The sequence below is a fragment of the Tachysurus vachellii genome, chromosome 5 (assembly GCF_030014155.1).
Source record: "Tachysurus vachellii isolate PV-2020 chromosome 5, HZAU_Pvac_v1, whole genome shotgun sequence".
Lineage (NCBI taxonomy): Eukaryota > Metazoa > Chordata > Actinopteri > Siluriformes > Bagridae > Tachysurus > Tachysurus vachellii.
In genome coordinates, this window is record NC_083464.1 from 10,489,807 (window position 1) to 10,502,500 (window position 12,694).

Consider the following 12,694-nt stretch of genomic DNA (forward strand, 5'->3'; position numbering starts at 1 on the left):
AAAACTTATATAATTATGTTGTCCAGGTACTTAATCATGTGGCAACAGCACAATGCATAAGATGCAGATACAGGCCAAGAGACTTACTTAATGTTTGCAGCAAACATCAGAAGAGGAGTGGAACGTGATACGGCCTTCAACTGTTGTAGCTCATCCACCTAAACTTTTGCTGTGTTGTGTATCTTGAGATGCTTTCTTGCTAACCACGTTTACAAGGAGTGCTTAAGCATTTTGAAGATTAACTGAACTCTTACCTGTATCCCCTTGCTGCCATCTTGTTGCACAGCTGCCACAGAATTCACTGATTATATAACTACATGAACATCCAGGTGTCCCTAATAAAGTGGACAGTAAGTATACATTATATAAGGCCACGTCCACACTAATACGTTTTCGTTTGAAAACGTATAATTTTCTCTCCGTTTTGGCATCTCGTCCACACTGAGACAGCATTTTAAGTCAACGAAAATGTAGCTGTTGGAAGACGCTCTCCAAAGCGGATAAATTTGAAAATGCCGTCTTCGCGTCTTAGTGTGGACTGTGAAGACAGAGGCTTTTGAATACTTTGAAGCATTTTTAGTCATGTGATGTTCACTGTCGGTCCATTTAAAAAAAAAAACAAAAAAAACAAACAAACAAAAAAAAAAAACTCAGTGCCTTTCCTTAACATTACCGCAAAGTTTCAGAGAGCCGGAAAGTAAATAAACGGCTAGCGGAAATGACGCAGGTCGAAGCTTTACTCATGTGCAGTAGGGAGATGTAAGCATTTTCATACATTTCAGTGTGGATGAGCAACTTTTGGAAAGCGTTTGAAAATGATAATGTGGACGTGGAGCGTTTTTAGACATAAACTCCGTTTTCAAATATATCTGGATTAGTGTAGACTAGTGTAGTCTAAGAGAAGATGTACCTTTATTCGTCCCACAATGGGGAAATTTCTCTGTTACAGCAGCAAAAGAGAAAGAAATGCAAATATATAAAAGAATAGAGACATAATATAATATACAGTATATACACAACACAATGTATAAATACAGAGGAAAAAAAAAAACAAATATACAAGATGGATGCTTATCAGAACCTATTCTAATATGCTAATGAACCTGAACTCTGTGTTCAATAGTAACATCTGTGAAGAATGGAATGGTGCCAGTGAGTGTCATATTTTAGTAGGTGGTTTGAGTCACATGCAAGCACAGCTTGCAAGGCGGTCGGCGTGCTGATTAAAAATGTGTCATTCTGAGCAAATGGAGTTTGCAGCGCAAACAGGCACCATATAGATGGAACTTGTTTTTAAACCCAGACCAACCCAGATAACCGAACTTCTTTCTAGTAATAATAGTAGTAGTACTACTAACAATAATATTAATTACAAAAGCTGAGACCCATTAAGCAAGGACTAAACAGTACACAGATCCACTCTGTTCAAATTATAGTAAAGAATAAAGTCTCAATCCGAAGGTAGAATTGTACATCAATGCACAAAAGGTAGGTGATTGTAACTATTGAAGTTTTTCTGCTAAACATGTACATAAACATGCATTCTTCCTAAACAAGTGTTATGTTGCCTAATATTTACTTCCTGTATAATAGGAACACACACCATAGGCTGAGTGTTATCAAATTAAGCCTGTGTATTTGAGAGGGACAGCAAAAAGCAAAGTACTTCCTGATTATTTTTATTCCCTCTTTGCATATGAGGTGTCTTTGGTGACCACTGGCCAGATGAAGCTGGCAATCCCTCTGACCTGCCCTTCACTCCCAGTGTTTCTACTGTGATCAGTCGCCATGCAGGCAATCTAACAGGGAGCCAGCAAGATGCCCCTGACCACCAGTGGTCCCTCAGAGATAGTGGTCTTGGGGACAGGGATGAAAGAGAAAATGAGGGTACTGATCACAAAAAAGAGAAGAAGAAGAAGAAAAGAAAGCCCAAGGATGAAGTCTTTGACCCAATAGAAAGTAAGAGTAAGTTAGAAATGCAAAGTGAGAACAGTGATCTGCTTGAGGGACCTCATCAGATGCTGACACACAAGGAATGTGATCAAAATGAAGGCTGGCAGCATCAGGATGTCAGTTGGGCTGGTGGAAGGATCAAGAAAGGCAAAAGCCGTAAAAAAATTCCAGAAGAGTGGGCAATTCATGCAGAGCCTTTTGTCCCTACTTCATCTCTAATATCTCATGATTTTGGAACTGAATTAACTTGTCCAGTACCTGGAGATATTCGAGCTTGTGAACAAAGCATACTTACTCTTACTGAGGATTACAAAGAAGAGATCCTCATGCCATCATCACTTGCTAGCGATCTACTTTCACTTACAGCTAGTTCTCCCCCGGCACCAGAGGAAGCCAGCCTTGCAGATCAATCAGCAACATTACCCTGTGGGGGAGCAGATTTTTCATCCACAAGCCACTTGTCTGTGTCATCTGGTTTCCATGATGTGCTCATGGAAACAGATAGTGGTGACATGAGTAGTGCCAAAGATGCCTTTAAACACTCTGTGGAATTGAGTAAAGCTGACCCTGATGTGTCTGTGATGAATCCCCAGTGTTTTGTGCCTAGTGAGGGAGCCTTTGAAGAGGCCTTATTTGAACAAGAGTCATCCTTAATTGACCCAATATTGGGAACCCATGTTTTGGATAATACCCCTGTGGTTGACCCCTTGATGTCCACTCCTGGTAAAGCTGGTTTTGGGTCATCTATGGAAGCTCTGATCTCAGCTCCTCCATTCTCACCATCTCAAACTGCTTGGTCCCTTAATGGCTCAAATTTGAACAACCAGAGTGAGGTCTTTGACATCTCAGGCATGCAGGGTACTACCTATGAGGCGTCTGTGCCAGTTCCTTTGCCATCACCAAAAAACAAAACGCCAAAAGAGGGCAAATCAAAGCAAAACCGAAAGTCCCGTTCATCCTCATCAAAGAGTCCTACATCATCTGAAGCAAAACTGCACTCTCCACAAAATTCTGGTTTGAACCCGGCTGCTCCACCATTCTTCCCTAGTTTTGCTGAACCACGAGAGCATGTGACGGACCCGCCTGCCATGTTGCAAGGTTTGTTTTTGAATGGTGGAATCTGGATCAACACATTGCATGACTTGGATCTCAAGCCTTGCCTTGGCTTCACTGGGTTTTGGGTTACTAGGCTCTTTACCTCAGCCACTAACACATCTGTCCCCCTACTGGATGTCCCACTATCCAGGTTCACTCAAGTTGGCTGGCATGGTTTGGCTTATGTGTTTAAAGGGTACCTCACTACAAAGAAAAGCACTGTGTGTATGTGTAGGGCAAAACTATCCCCATTAACCACGTGTGATCCAGGGTGTATAATACTAACCAAACGCTAGTTGGTTTGCAGTGTTACAGGAACACGTCTTGTTCATTCTTTTCTTAGGCTTCACTGGATCTACTTAACAAAATATTCCTTTCTGATCTGGAATGAATGATTTCTTGACTTGAGTGAATGATTACTGACTGTACATTTATCACAAGGCTAACATGATACCTATCAAGGTGCATTCTTGGACAACTAAAAGAATTTTTTTCCCCCTCTCTCCATGTAATCATGCCATCCTTCCATTGACGGACATCAATTGCTTCAGGTAAGTCAGTTATTAATGGTTTTAATTTTTCTGTCTTTATTTGTATGATATTTACTGTTACATTTTTCAATTTGTTGTGCTTTTAACGGGCCTCTGAATATTAAAGTAATTAAAATAAATGGGCATTTCACGTTTTTATAGTAATGAGTTCATTCAGATCAATTAAGTCAGGTATAGGAAAAAAGCATGTATGTTTTTTAGCATATATTGCCAGACTAAAGAACAAATGCTAAGAAATGGCAGCGATCTGGATGGATTTCTTAGTTAATTGTGATAAAACTGAGCAAAAATATATGCTCTGAAAAATATTTGTAGACCCCCTCTAACAGACTTACAGCAAATTCCTACATTTACAGATAAAACATCCTAAACAAAACTTACAAGGAATTAATTGCTAGCAGCACTTGACCGCAACCAACTAGACCAGCAAACATTAGTTACTGTACAGACAAATGTAGCTTCATGACAATAACAGCTCTTACCCAGTCTGCTCGTGACAATAAGTCTGTATCAGCCCTTAACAGAAGGGAAATCCAACGCAAAGAGCTTACGGCTGTAAATCATCAAAACCCACTCTTGTCCACTTCAGTTTTAATTTTTGAAGCAGGGAAGCATAAATAGAAATAAATAATATTAGTTAATAAAATCACATTTACTGGTCATGAATATGGTATAAATGTTCAGTGTTTTTTTTTTTTTTGCTATGTTTTACTTTAAGCTGTTATCATAAAGCATAAAATATTTTGTACTTACAGTTGTTCTACATTGGGTTAGCATGTGGCTCCTATAAATAGCTTAGAGAAACACAGCCCCAGTAGGCGCAAATCTATGATTAATGAACAGGGAAGATGAAGATACAGTCTACTTTCAGTGTGCTTATCTATCTTCATTTCCTTTTATACTCTGTAACCCCACAGCCATGTGGGTCATGGTTTCTTTCTTTTTTTATTTTTGATCCTACTCAGTAAGCAAAAGCACAATCTTAAGCAGGAAACAAGAGCTTGTTTATTACAAGAGCTTATCACCTATATGCACTATTTAAAATAAACTAGTTAACATTATAAAGGTTTGCCCTTGTAGCCTAAATGCATGGACATACGTTTGGCTTTGACAAGTAACCAGACAAGTAACCAAAACTACATAAAATGCTCTATGCTCTAAAAGACTATGGATTTGATGAATACCAAAATCCCTGCATTCAGTTTCAAAATACTGGTATATGGCATCCTTACTTGACTGTATGTAGATGCTAGAAGCCAGGTATCTGAAATTATTTTTAATTTTTTTAAATGTGCCAATAATTAAATCACTACCTCACTAGAAAAAGTGCCATGCTAATTTTGTCTGGTCTTATTCAAGTCTATTGTATGTTTGCTCTTTATCAATTTCAGAATGGAAATAAAGGTGGTTTATTCTTTCCTTTAACTTCAACAAGCTATTTCTGTGGTGCTGTATAATGTTGCACTGTTGGTTGTGAAAGATGCCTACAAACATTTAGATAGATGACGAGTGTGCTTTCATTGAGGTTTGTATATTAAGATGCTGACCTATGAATGCGGTATGTTTCTGTTGTGTGCATTTTTGTGAGTGTGTGAGAGGGAAAGAAAAAGGGAGAGAGAGAGAGAGAGGGGTGTGGCACTATGACACAGCTGTCTCTGCTGCCTATGTAATTTTCAGCTCTTTCTTTGCCTGGGAGGATCTGTGTCACTCGGGGTGCTATTTATCCACAGGAGGAGACAGGATACCGGGGTTCGGTGTCAGACTTCCAACATGCAAATAAATATTCTATGGGATTAAAGATTAGGATTTAGGAATCTATGATACCGGTTCTACGCCAATGATGGCTCTCAGGTGTAGATATGTTCAGCAGAACTATTTTTAATGCGAGACCAAATGGCTGTGTGCTTGCACCCTCCCCAGCATTTTAGTCATCACCCAGACATCCATGTCAGTTTTTTGACGCAAATAGAATGCATCAGTATAAACAGATAGCAGTCTATATGTAAGGGGACATCTGTGAATGCAAGCTACCTAATTGGCTTGTCATTTATTTAACCGTCAGCGGTTTGATCGAACTTCTGCTAAAGGTTATTTAAACGAGAGAGATTAAACCCAGAAAATAGCTGAGAAGGTCAGCTCCTCGTGTTGCTCATCGGCAGGCAGCCTTCCTCGGATAAGAGGTGTGGCTTAGCTAGTTGCTATGGTAACTGAAGAACAGCTGATATTTTCCTTGGTAATGGGGACAGATGCTGAAGAACTAGGCTTGGGGAAAGCTAAGCTTCAGGTCGCCCTTGTAAAGTTAACATGGGATGCAGTCTATTTAGGAATAATACACAAGAAACCCTTGTGTACTTGTGTACGTCAATACACAAGAAATTCTGTAGTATACTGTAGTGTACTGTATGTTTACAGTCTACTTGTAATCGTGCCACATTAATCATACTCATTATTTTTCTGACCCTGCTCACAATCCGCAAAGCCAACTTCGCAATTTAATGTCTTGTCGCTTGGTCAGCGGTGGGGGTCCCACTCACTTGTCTTTTTCAGAAAACAAATACAAAGAACCAGAAAAAGAACCTTATAGCCGTATTGAGGAGTATCAGTGTGCTAATTATGCAGATATGCAAATCAGCCAGCCTTGGGCTTGTTTCTATAATAGGCACTAGAACTTGATGGCTCCAAATCCGTGGGTGGTACAAGGAGAAAGGAAGAACATTCTGTACTATGAAATGGCTCTTACTCTAATTCTTGATGCAGTAATAAGAAACATATTATTCATAAACATTCTACTCTCTATAGTAATGCTAGAGAGGCATTTCAGAGTAGCCGGTTTGCTTACCAATATGGTTTTACGTGTTGGGATAAAACCTTCAGGCTTTAATCCTGTGCTGGACTAGCAAAAGCTGCTGCATCACCAGTGACGCTGTCTAATTTTTTCAATTTTGTAGTCTACTTAAGAATCACTTTAGATTTATTATTGTAATTAATTTTTTTTATTATTATTTTGTTTATTTTTTCTCTCATTCTTTCTGAGGAGGGTGGATGGGGGTTTTGTTGCTGTATTGATTTTTTTGTTTCTTCTCTTAACTATCTAATTTTGTAACTGAGGTAATACATTGTATATGTCTGCAAAAATGTAATGTATATAATATATATATATTATAATAATATATCTAATATAACACTGTGCTAACGCTGTAGACACCTGCCATCTAAAAATAAATGCCTGAATGGAAGTGAAACAAAAATAAAATAAATAAAATAATGACGTTAGATGTCAATGGTGACATGTAAATAACACTCAGTAGGAATAGGGTAATATCTGAAAACAAGCCAACAAAGTCTGTACAGCCACAGATATATTTCACTATCTGCTGCCTCCTGTCTTATGGTCAGCACTGAGCGTCCTTATTCATCGTCTGTCGTCCTGAGATCAACATGTCTGAGCACAAGATCAGCCCTCCGCACACTCACCCCCCTATGTGCAGTCACCATCATGACAAGACTCATGTTGTCATGGCAACAGGAGGCGGTTGCTTTGGAGACTTAATGAAACAGGGCGACCAAGAAAATAATGGCAGCTCACTGGAGAGTTTATGGTGGGTGGGTTATGGAGCTAAACATAGAACCTCAACAGACAGTACAGGTCCTTCAGGCTCTTGGCGTGGCTTCTTTCTCTCTCTCACTTTTTTTTATGTCTACCTGAATTCTTACGTTTACTATGAATAATTCAATTGGTTGTACATTAACTTGTCACAGTTTTGAGGATTTGATTATTTTAATTGAAGAAACAGATGTTTTTGCCTTACTTCTCATATAGTCACTGTACAATTCTGAGAGATTTTTTGTATGATATGGTCAGTCACACTGTGCACTGCACACCTTACAACTACAAGGTTTTCTTACGGCATCTTACCTTTTATTGTATATTATCTTTTAAGATTTGTCTTCCTATATACTGTTCTTTGGCTGTAAATTGGGCAGCCTTTTTCTAAAGATCTGCTTCAAGAATAGGCTAAAATATATTTCAGTTTAAGAACACCATATCTCCTGAGTGTATTTGTCTTTTTTTGGTGGTGTTTAAATCGGTTTACTGTTGTCATGTTGGTATGAATTTTATTGCTGGAAGGCATTTCGAGTGTTGTCTGACTCACCTTCCCCAGGGCGTCTAGCAACAGACTCTATACGTGACAAAATCAGAGACAACAAACTTCAATTTGCCTTCATCCTGCTCACTGATTTTTGTTTTTTCCCTCCATTTGGCTTCCCTCCATTTTTGTTTAACCCTTTCCCCATACCGCTCTTTCTCTCTTTGACTGCAGTGTACTCTAATCATCTGGTTTCACAACCAGAGTACACTGAAATGCCGCTAATATAACTGGCATCAATTTAGGATTCTGAACATGACAGCATATGACTTTGAACCACTGATTTGCAAAACCCCCTGCTGGTAGCCTGAGAATGCACAGGTGGAGTTAAAACACTATGAAATAGTGTTTACCAGTAACGGATTAATCTGGAGGGGTTAAAATAGTCATTGCTCTGAGCACAGTGTATTGATTAGTGGTTTGACTAGTTGCATTTGTAGACTGAAAATGGTTTTCAGATCATTTTCAGATCGTAAGTGTTTTTAAATTGCAGGTGTACTGGCTCTTATGAATAGTCTTTCAAATACTTTATTTGGGGGAAATGGTAAGAGCTTTGATAAGGTTATTAGATTAGCAATGATTTATATTATAAGATAGACCTTGCAACATTCAGAAGCGGAAGTGGAACAGGGGGAAAGGATGAGCATAAAGCCGCCAGCGTGGAGAAAATGAGTGAGGCAAAAGGGATGGGCTATTCAGAAAAGGAGGGAGCTTATTTTTTCAAGCAGCAAATAAGCTGCTACACAAAGAACCATGTGACATGAGCCAGGAAAATAGCCATCAAATGGGGAGGGTGAGTGGCTGTCTGAGAGAGGGAGAAAGAGCTCTGATTCATTCTCACAGATTCTTGGTGAATTGTTGATCGTAGGTACAGAGAGAGAGAGAGGTAACAGCGCACACTGTAATCTGTGGAAAACAAGACCACAGCCAGAAGGGATAAATCTCAACTATTATATTGTAACACAGAAGAAAAAGAAGGTCATTTGAAAAGAAGACAAAGAAAAATATATATAAGGATTAGGTAGCAATAGAGGAGGAAAAGCATGTCCTCTCTCTCCAACCAACAGCCAGCATCTCCGTTCTCGGAGTATAGTGAGCTATGCAAAGGTTCTTCTATTTCCACCCCCCCTGCCACACAGGGATGGGATTGGCAGCATGGTGACATTGGGGCTCCTAGGAGCTTTGCTGGTACCCCACGAGCCCTGGGACTGACTGATGAAGATAAGCTGTGTTTCTTTGATCCTCCAGCAGCAATGGGAAAGGAGTCAGAACTGCAGGTGCCTGGAAGAAGTGCAATTCCTGGTAGCATGTCATTAAGCAGCGTAGGGGAGAGTATAGAGAGTTCTCTGTCTTCATCTCCCTCACCTGCATCTCCTGGGAAATTCTCAGTGTCTTTAGAATCTGCAGGAAACAGTGTGATGCCCTCACAGAACACTGTCCTTTCCCCTTTTGAGTCTCTGAAGCCAGCCAGTGTAGCAGAATGGAATCCATCACCTCATTGCCTCAGTCCAGAGACGAACCCCATGTTGGGCTCTCCTCAAGCACCCCCTAACTATTGTGTAATAGGAGTTGTTAACGATAATTACCTTGAGGGTGGAGATGAAGGTGTTGGTGGAAGACCAGCGACTGAGGGATCATCAAATGAGAGTGAGGAGGAGGGCGAAGTTCTTGAGCCTTGTTTCATGGGTCGAGCTGAGCAACAGAGGAAGGCTATGAGGAGAGCCATGTCAGAGTGTTCCCATTTGTCTGTGCCAGCTAGCATTCAGCTACCAGACAAGTACCCTGGCGGAGGAATGCTGGATGAGCTGACCTCGTCAGTAGGAGGACACCGTCGGCCTCATGCAGGGGGCATGAAACGCTCACTCACCGTGGCAGACGATCAGCCCCCAACACCTCCACCAACCCTCTGTGCTACTGGAGCTCGTAACGGAACTGGGACAACACTTCATCTTACCCCATTTCCATCATTCAAGAGTAACAGAAGCTTTCCACTCTCACCCATGGAGAATGTTCCGGAGGGTTCAATTGTAGACAAGGACCAGGGTGTACTGTTGCCAGTGCCTGTCACAAGTCGAGCTCTTAATGGCAGCACTGCCGGTACTGAGGGCAGCATCAGTCTGTTTCCTGTACTTGAGGGTAGGTGATGAAATCCTGTAACAAAGCTTTAAATATAGCACATGGATTGCAATATTAGTATTAGTAATATTAATAAACCTTTAAGATTGTGATTAAGTGTTGGTCATAATGAAGTCCAGTTTTTAAGGTAAACATGTTTAGCTTATATATCAAAGGGAAAACTGATAGCTGTATAGACAAGTGGATATAATAATAACATACTTTTTGTTTATTCTGACTGCTGTGTGGGTTTGTATTAAGACAAAAGTATACTGGGACACCAAAGGTAGAAGGTATTAAACGGCTAGACTGGGATAGTAGGTCACTCTGTAGGTGGACCTGAGGCTGAGACTACTGTCAGAGTTTGAATTGATTATTTGAATTGTGTTGTATGCAGAAAGAACTGCTATTTTGATTACACTCATTGAGTGTTTGTGTATGTATTCACTGGTGAGCAGAGGTTTTATTATTGCAGCATAATGAAAACCTTTGTCTGAATGCTCTTTCTTCATTAGCAAGCAGTTTGGCAAGGGTTCCTGAGCAAGGTATAGTCAATAAGCCAGTTGCTGGAACAAGTAATAGCAGCCAGTGGATATAAACCAATTACATACCATTTTTGTCATGTGGGTCTGTTCTGATGATCCTTTAATTATTCCTGTTGCCTGTGCCTGTAGTTGGTCATTCTGTATGCTAGTCAAGTGGTTCTTTGACATTTGAAACTACAGACAATTTGATTTCTGGCATACAAGACTAATTTTACAGCCGTAGTTTTGCAGTCTCGAGGTTAGAGAATCCTGAAACAGCCAGTCTGGGTGTATGTATTTTCTATCGGTTATCAGTGATATGACATCACTGCAAATCACATCAGAGAGAGAGGGGAGAGCAAGTTAGTTTCTTAGCCTTTAAAATCACAAAATCTAATAATTTGCTATCAAATTCATGGAACACTGAAATGCAGTGTACAATATACTCATAAAGGTTCTTGCAAGATTATTTGCAGTTGCTTGTCTGGTTTATTTTTTTTAAGTAAGGATTGACCTATTTAACTGGACAGGGAACATTATTGCACACTTAATGTTTGCCTTTTTTTTAACAATCCCCAGCATGGCTCACAATAATAAGGGGATTTGCTTTGACCTGCATCAGTTTGTAAAGCATAGAATACGGCTTGTCTTTTCTAAACAATTTAACATTTTCGGGGTCACAGTCCAGAGGTCAATGTAATTTTCTTATTGGAAAGCAGATGACTGAACTTCTTAGATTGTCTGTCTGTCCATCTGTGTTCGTGCCAGGCATATGTGTGCACATGAATGCATGTACGTGGCTGCAGGTGTGGTGTGTATCTGTATACAATCTGATGATGATGATGATGATATTATTATATTATTATTTAAGTATTTTTAAGTAAGTGTCCAGTCTGCATTTTTTTACTTTACTGTCTAATTTCAGTTTTACTCAGGAACTCATTTGGAAAATGCAGAGTCATTGTTTACACTGAAAGCCTCAACAGCTGAACAGCAACAGAACTTGGGAATTGTAGCTCAAAACATTTTTTGTTATACATCACTGCTAATCTGTAACCAAGTACTCTGTATCTTTCCTAAACACTGTTTTTATTCATTAATAAGAAGAATCAAACATAACATACACAACACTGAGGGCAACAAAGCAGTTTTGTTACCAATTAATCCTGTGTATTTCTGTCTAAAGTGTTTTTTTTTTGTTAACTTGTTACTGATTATTATGGAGATGGATTTATTTTAAACTTATATATTAAGGATATATGTTTAAACAAAAGATACAGATACATGCATATGACAAAATATACATTACAGATGATTTTTATTTTCTTCAGTCTGCAAGAAAGATGGAGCTGGGAATATTGTCTAGGATGCTTATTCTTCACATTGTAAAAGAATACCACATTCAATATGTTTACATTTTTTTTATACAGTCAACACGCAGAAAATCCAGCCAGATGTGGAAAAAAAAGAGAGTCTGGAGAAGTCTGATATGTTCAGCAAAGTGGACAAGATGGACAAGGTTGAGAAGACCGACAAGCCTGACCAGGTGATCACAGTCGAAGAAACCGATATAAAGGACAAGAAGGAAAGCAAAGATAGCAGTGACAAGCAAGATGCATTTAATAAGGTGGCCAAAGTCGAAGAGACTGATATAAAAGACAAAAAGGAAAACAAGGATAGTGAAAAGCAAGATGCATCTTACAAGGTGGAAAAAGTCAAAGAGACATCTGTAGACAAGTCAGATAAACCAAACAAAACTGAGCAGCCTGACAAGTCAGAAAAGGGGCAGCTACCTGAAAAAACGGGTGCAAGTAAAAAGGCTGAACATTTAGAGCAAGTCGAAAAAATTCCTGATAGAAAGGCTAGTGAAGGTAAGATGGATCTGTCTCCAGAGAAAGACAAGGAGGTGAAAGTGGAAAAGGTGAAAAATGTAGAACAGGTAGAGTGGAAAACAGAAACGATCAAAGTTGATGACAAAACAGTAGAAGACAAAATTGAGAAAGGAAAACTTGATCATAAGTTAGATGAGCAATCAGAGAATGATAATGCTGAAAAGGACAAGGAGTCTCATGGGAAAAATGAAAAGGACAAAGCTGAGAAACCTGAGATTGCTCACAAGCAAGAAAAAGACAAAGCTAAAAATGAAGTTGTTGGGTCAGGCACCAAGGAAGGAGTAGCCCCAAAAACAGATGCAGTGGAAGAGACAAAAGCTGCAACAGTGGTGAAAAAAGAGCCATCTCCCAAAGTGGAGAAAGAAGAGAAAACTGAAAAGGCTAAAAAAGCAGCACCTAAGCCTGTGGCAACTAAT

At 39.5% G+C, this 12,694-nt stretch overlaps 1 protein-coding gene across 7 annotated transcripts in view; it reads left to right on the forward strand.

Annotated features, from left to right (window-relative positions):
* Positions 1–12,694, forward strand: part of LOC132845590 (microtubule-associated protein 4) — a 61,033-nt gene that overhangs the window by 33,408 nt on the left and 14,931 nt on the right. For 5 of the 7 annotated variants that reach the window (XM_060869674.1, XM_060869673.1, XM_060869675.1 and 2 more), the window contains 2 exons: positions 1,702–3,051; positions 11,817–12,694. The exon at positions 11,817–12,694 is cut by the window's right edge and continues 54 nt beyond it. In XM_060869674.1, coding sequence (XP_060725657.1) covers positions 1,702–3,051; positions 11,817–12,694 — 2,228 coding nt within the window. Of the gene's footprint in view, positions 1–1,701; positions 3,052–8,569; positions 9,884–11,816 lie in introns of those variants that run through there. The other 2 variants (XM_060869678.1, XM_060869679.1) reach the window with 2 other exon arrangements.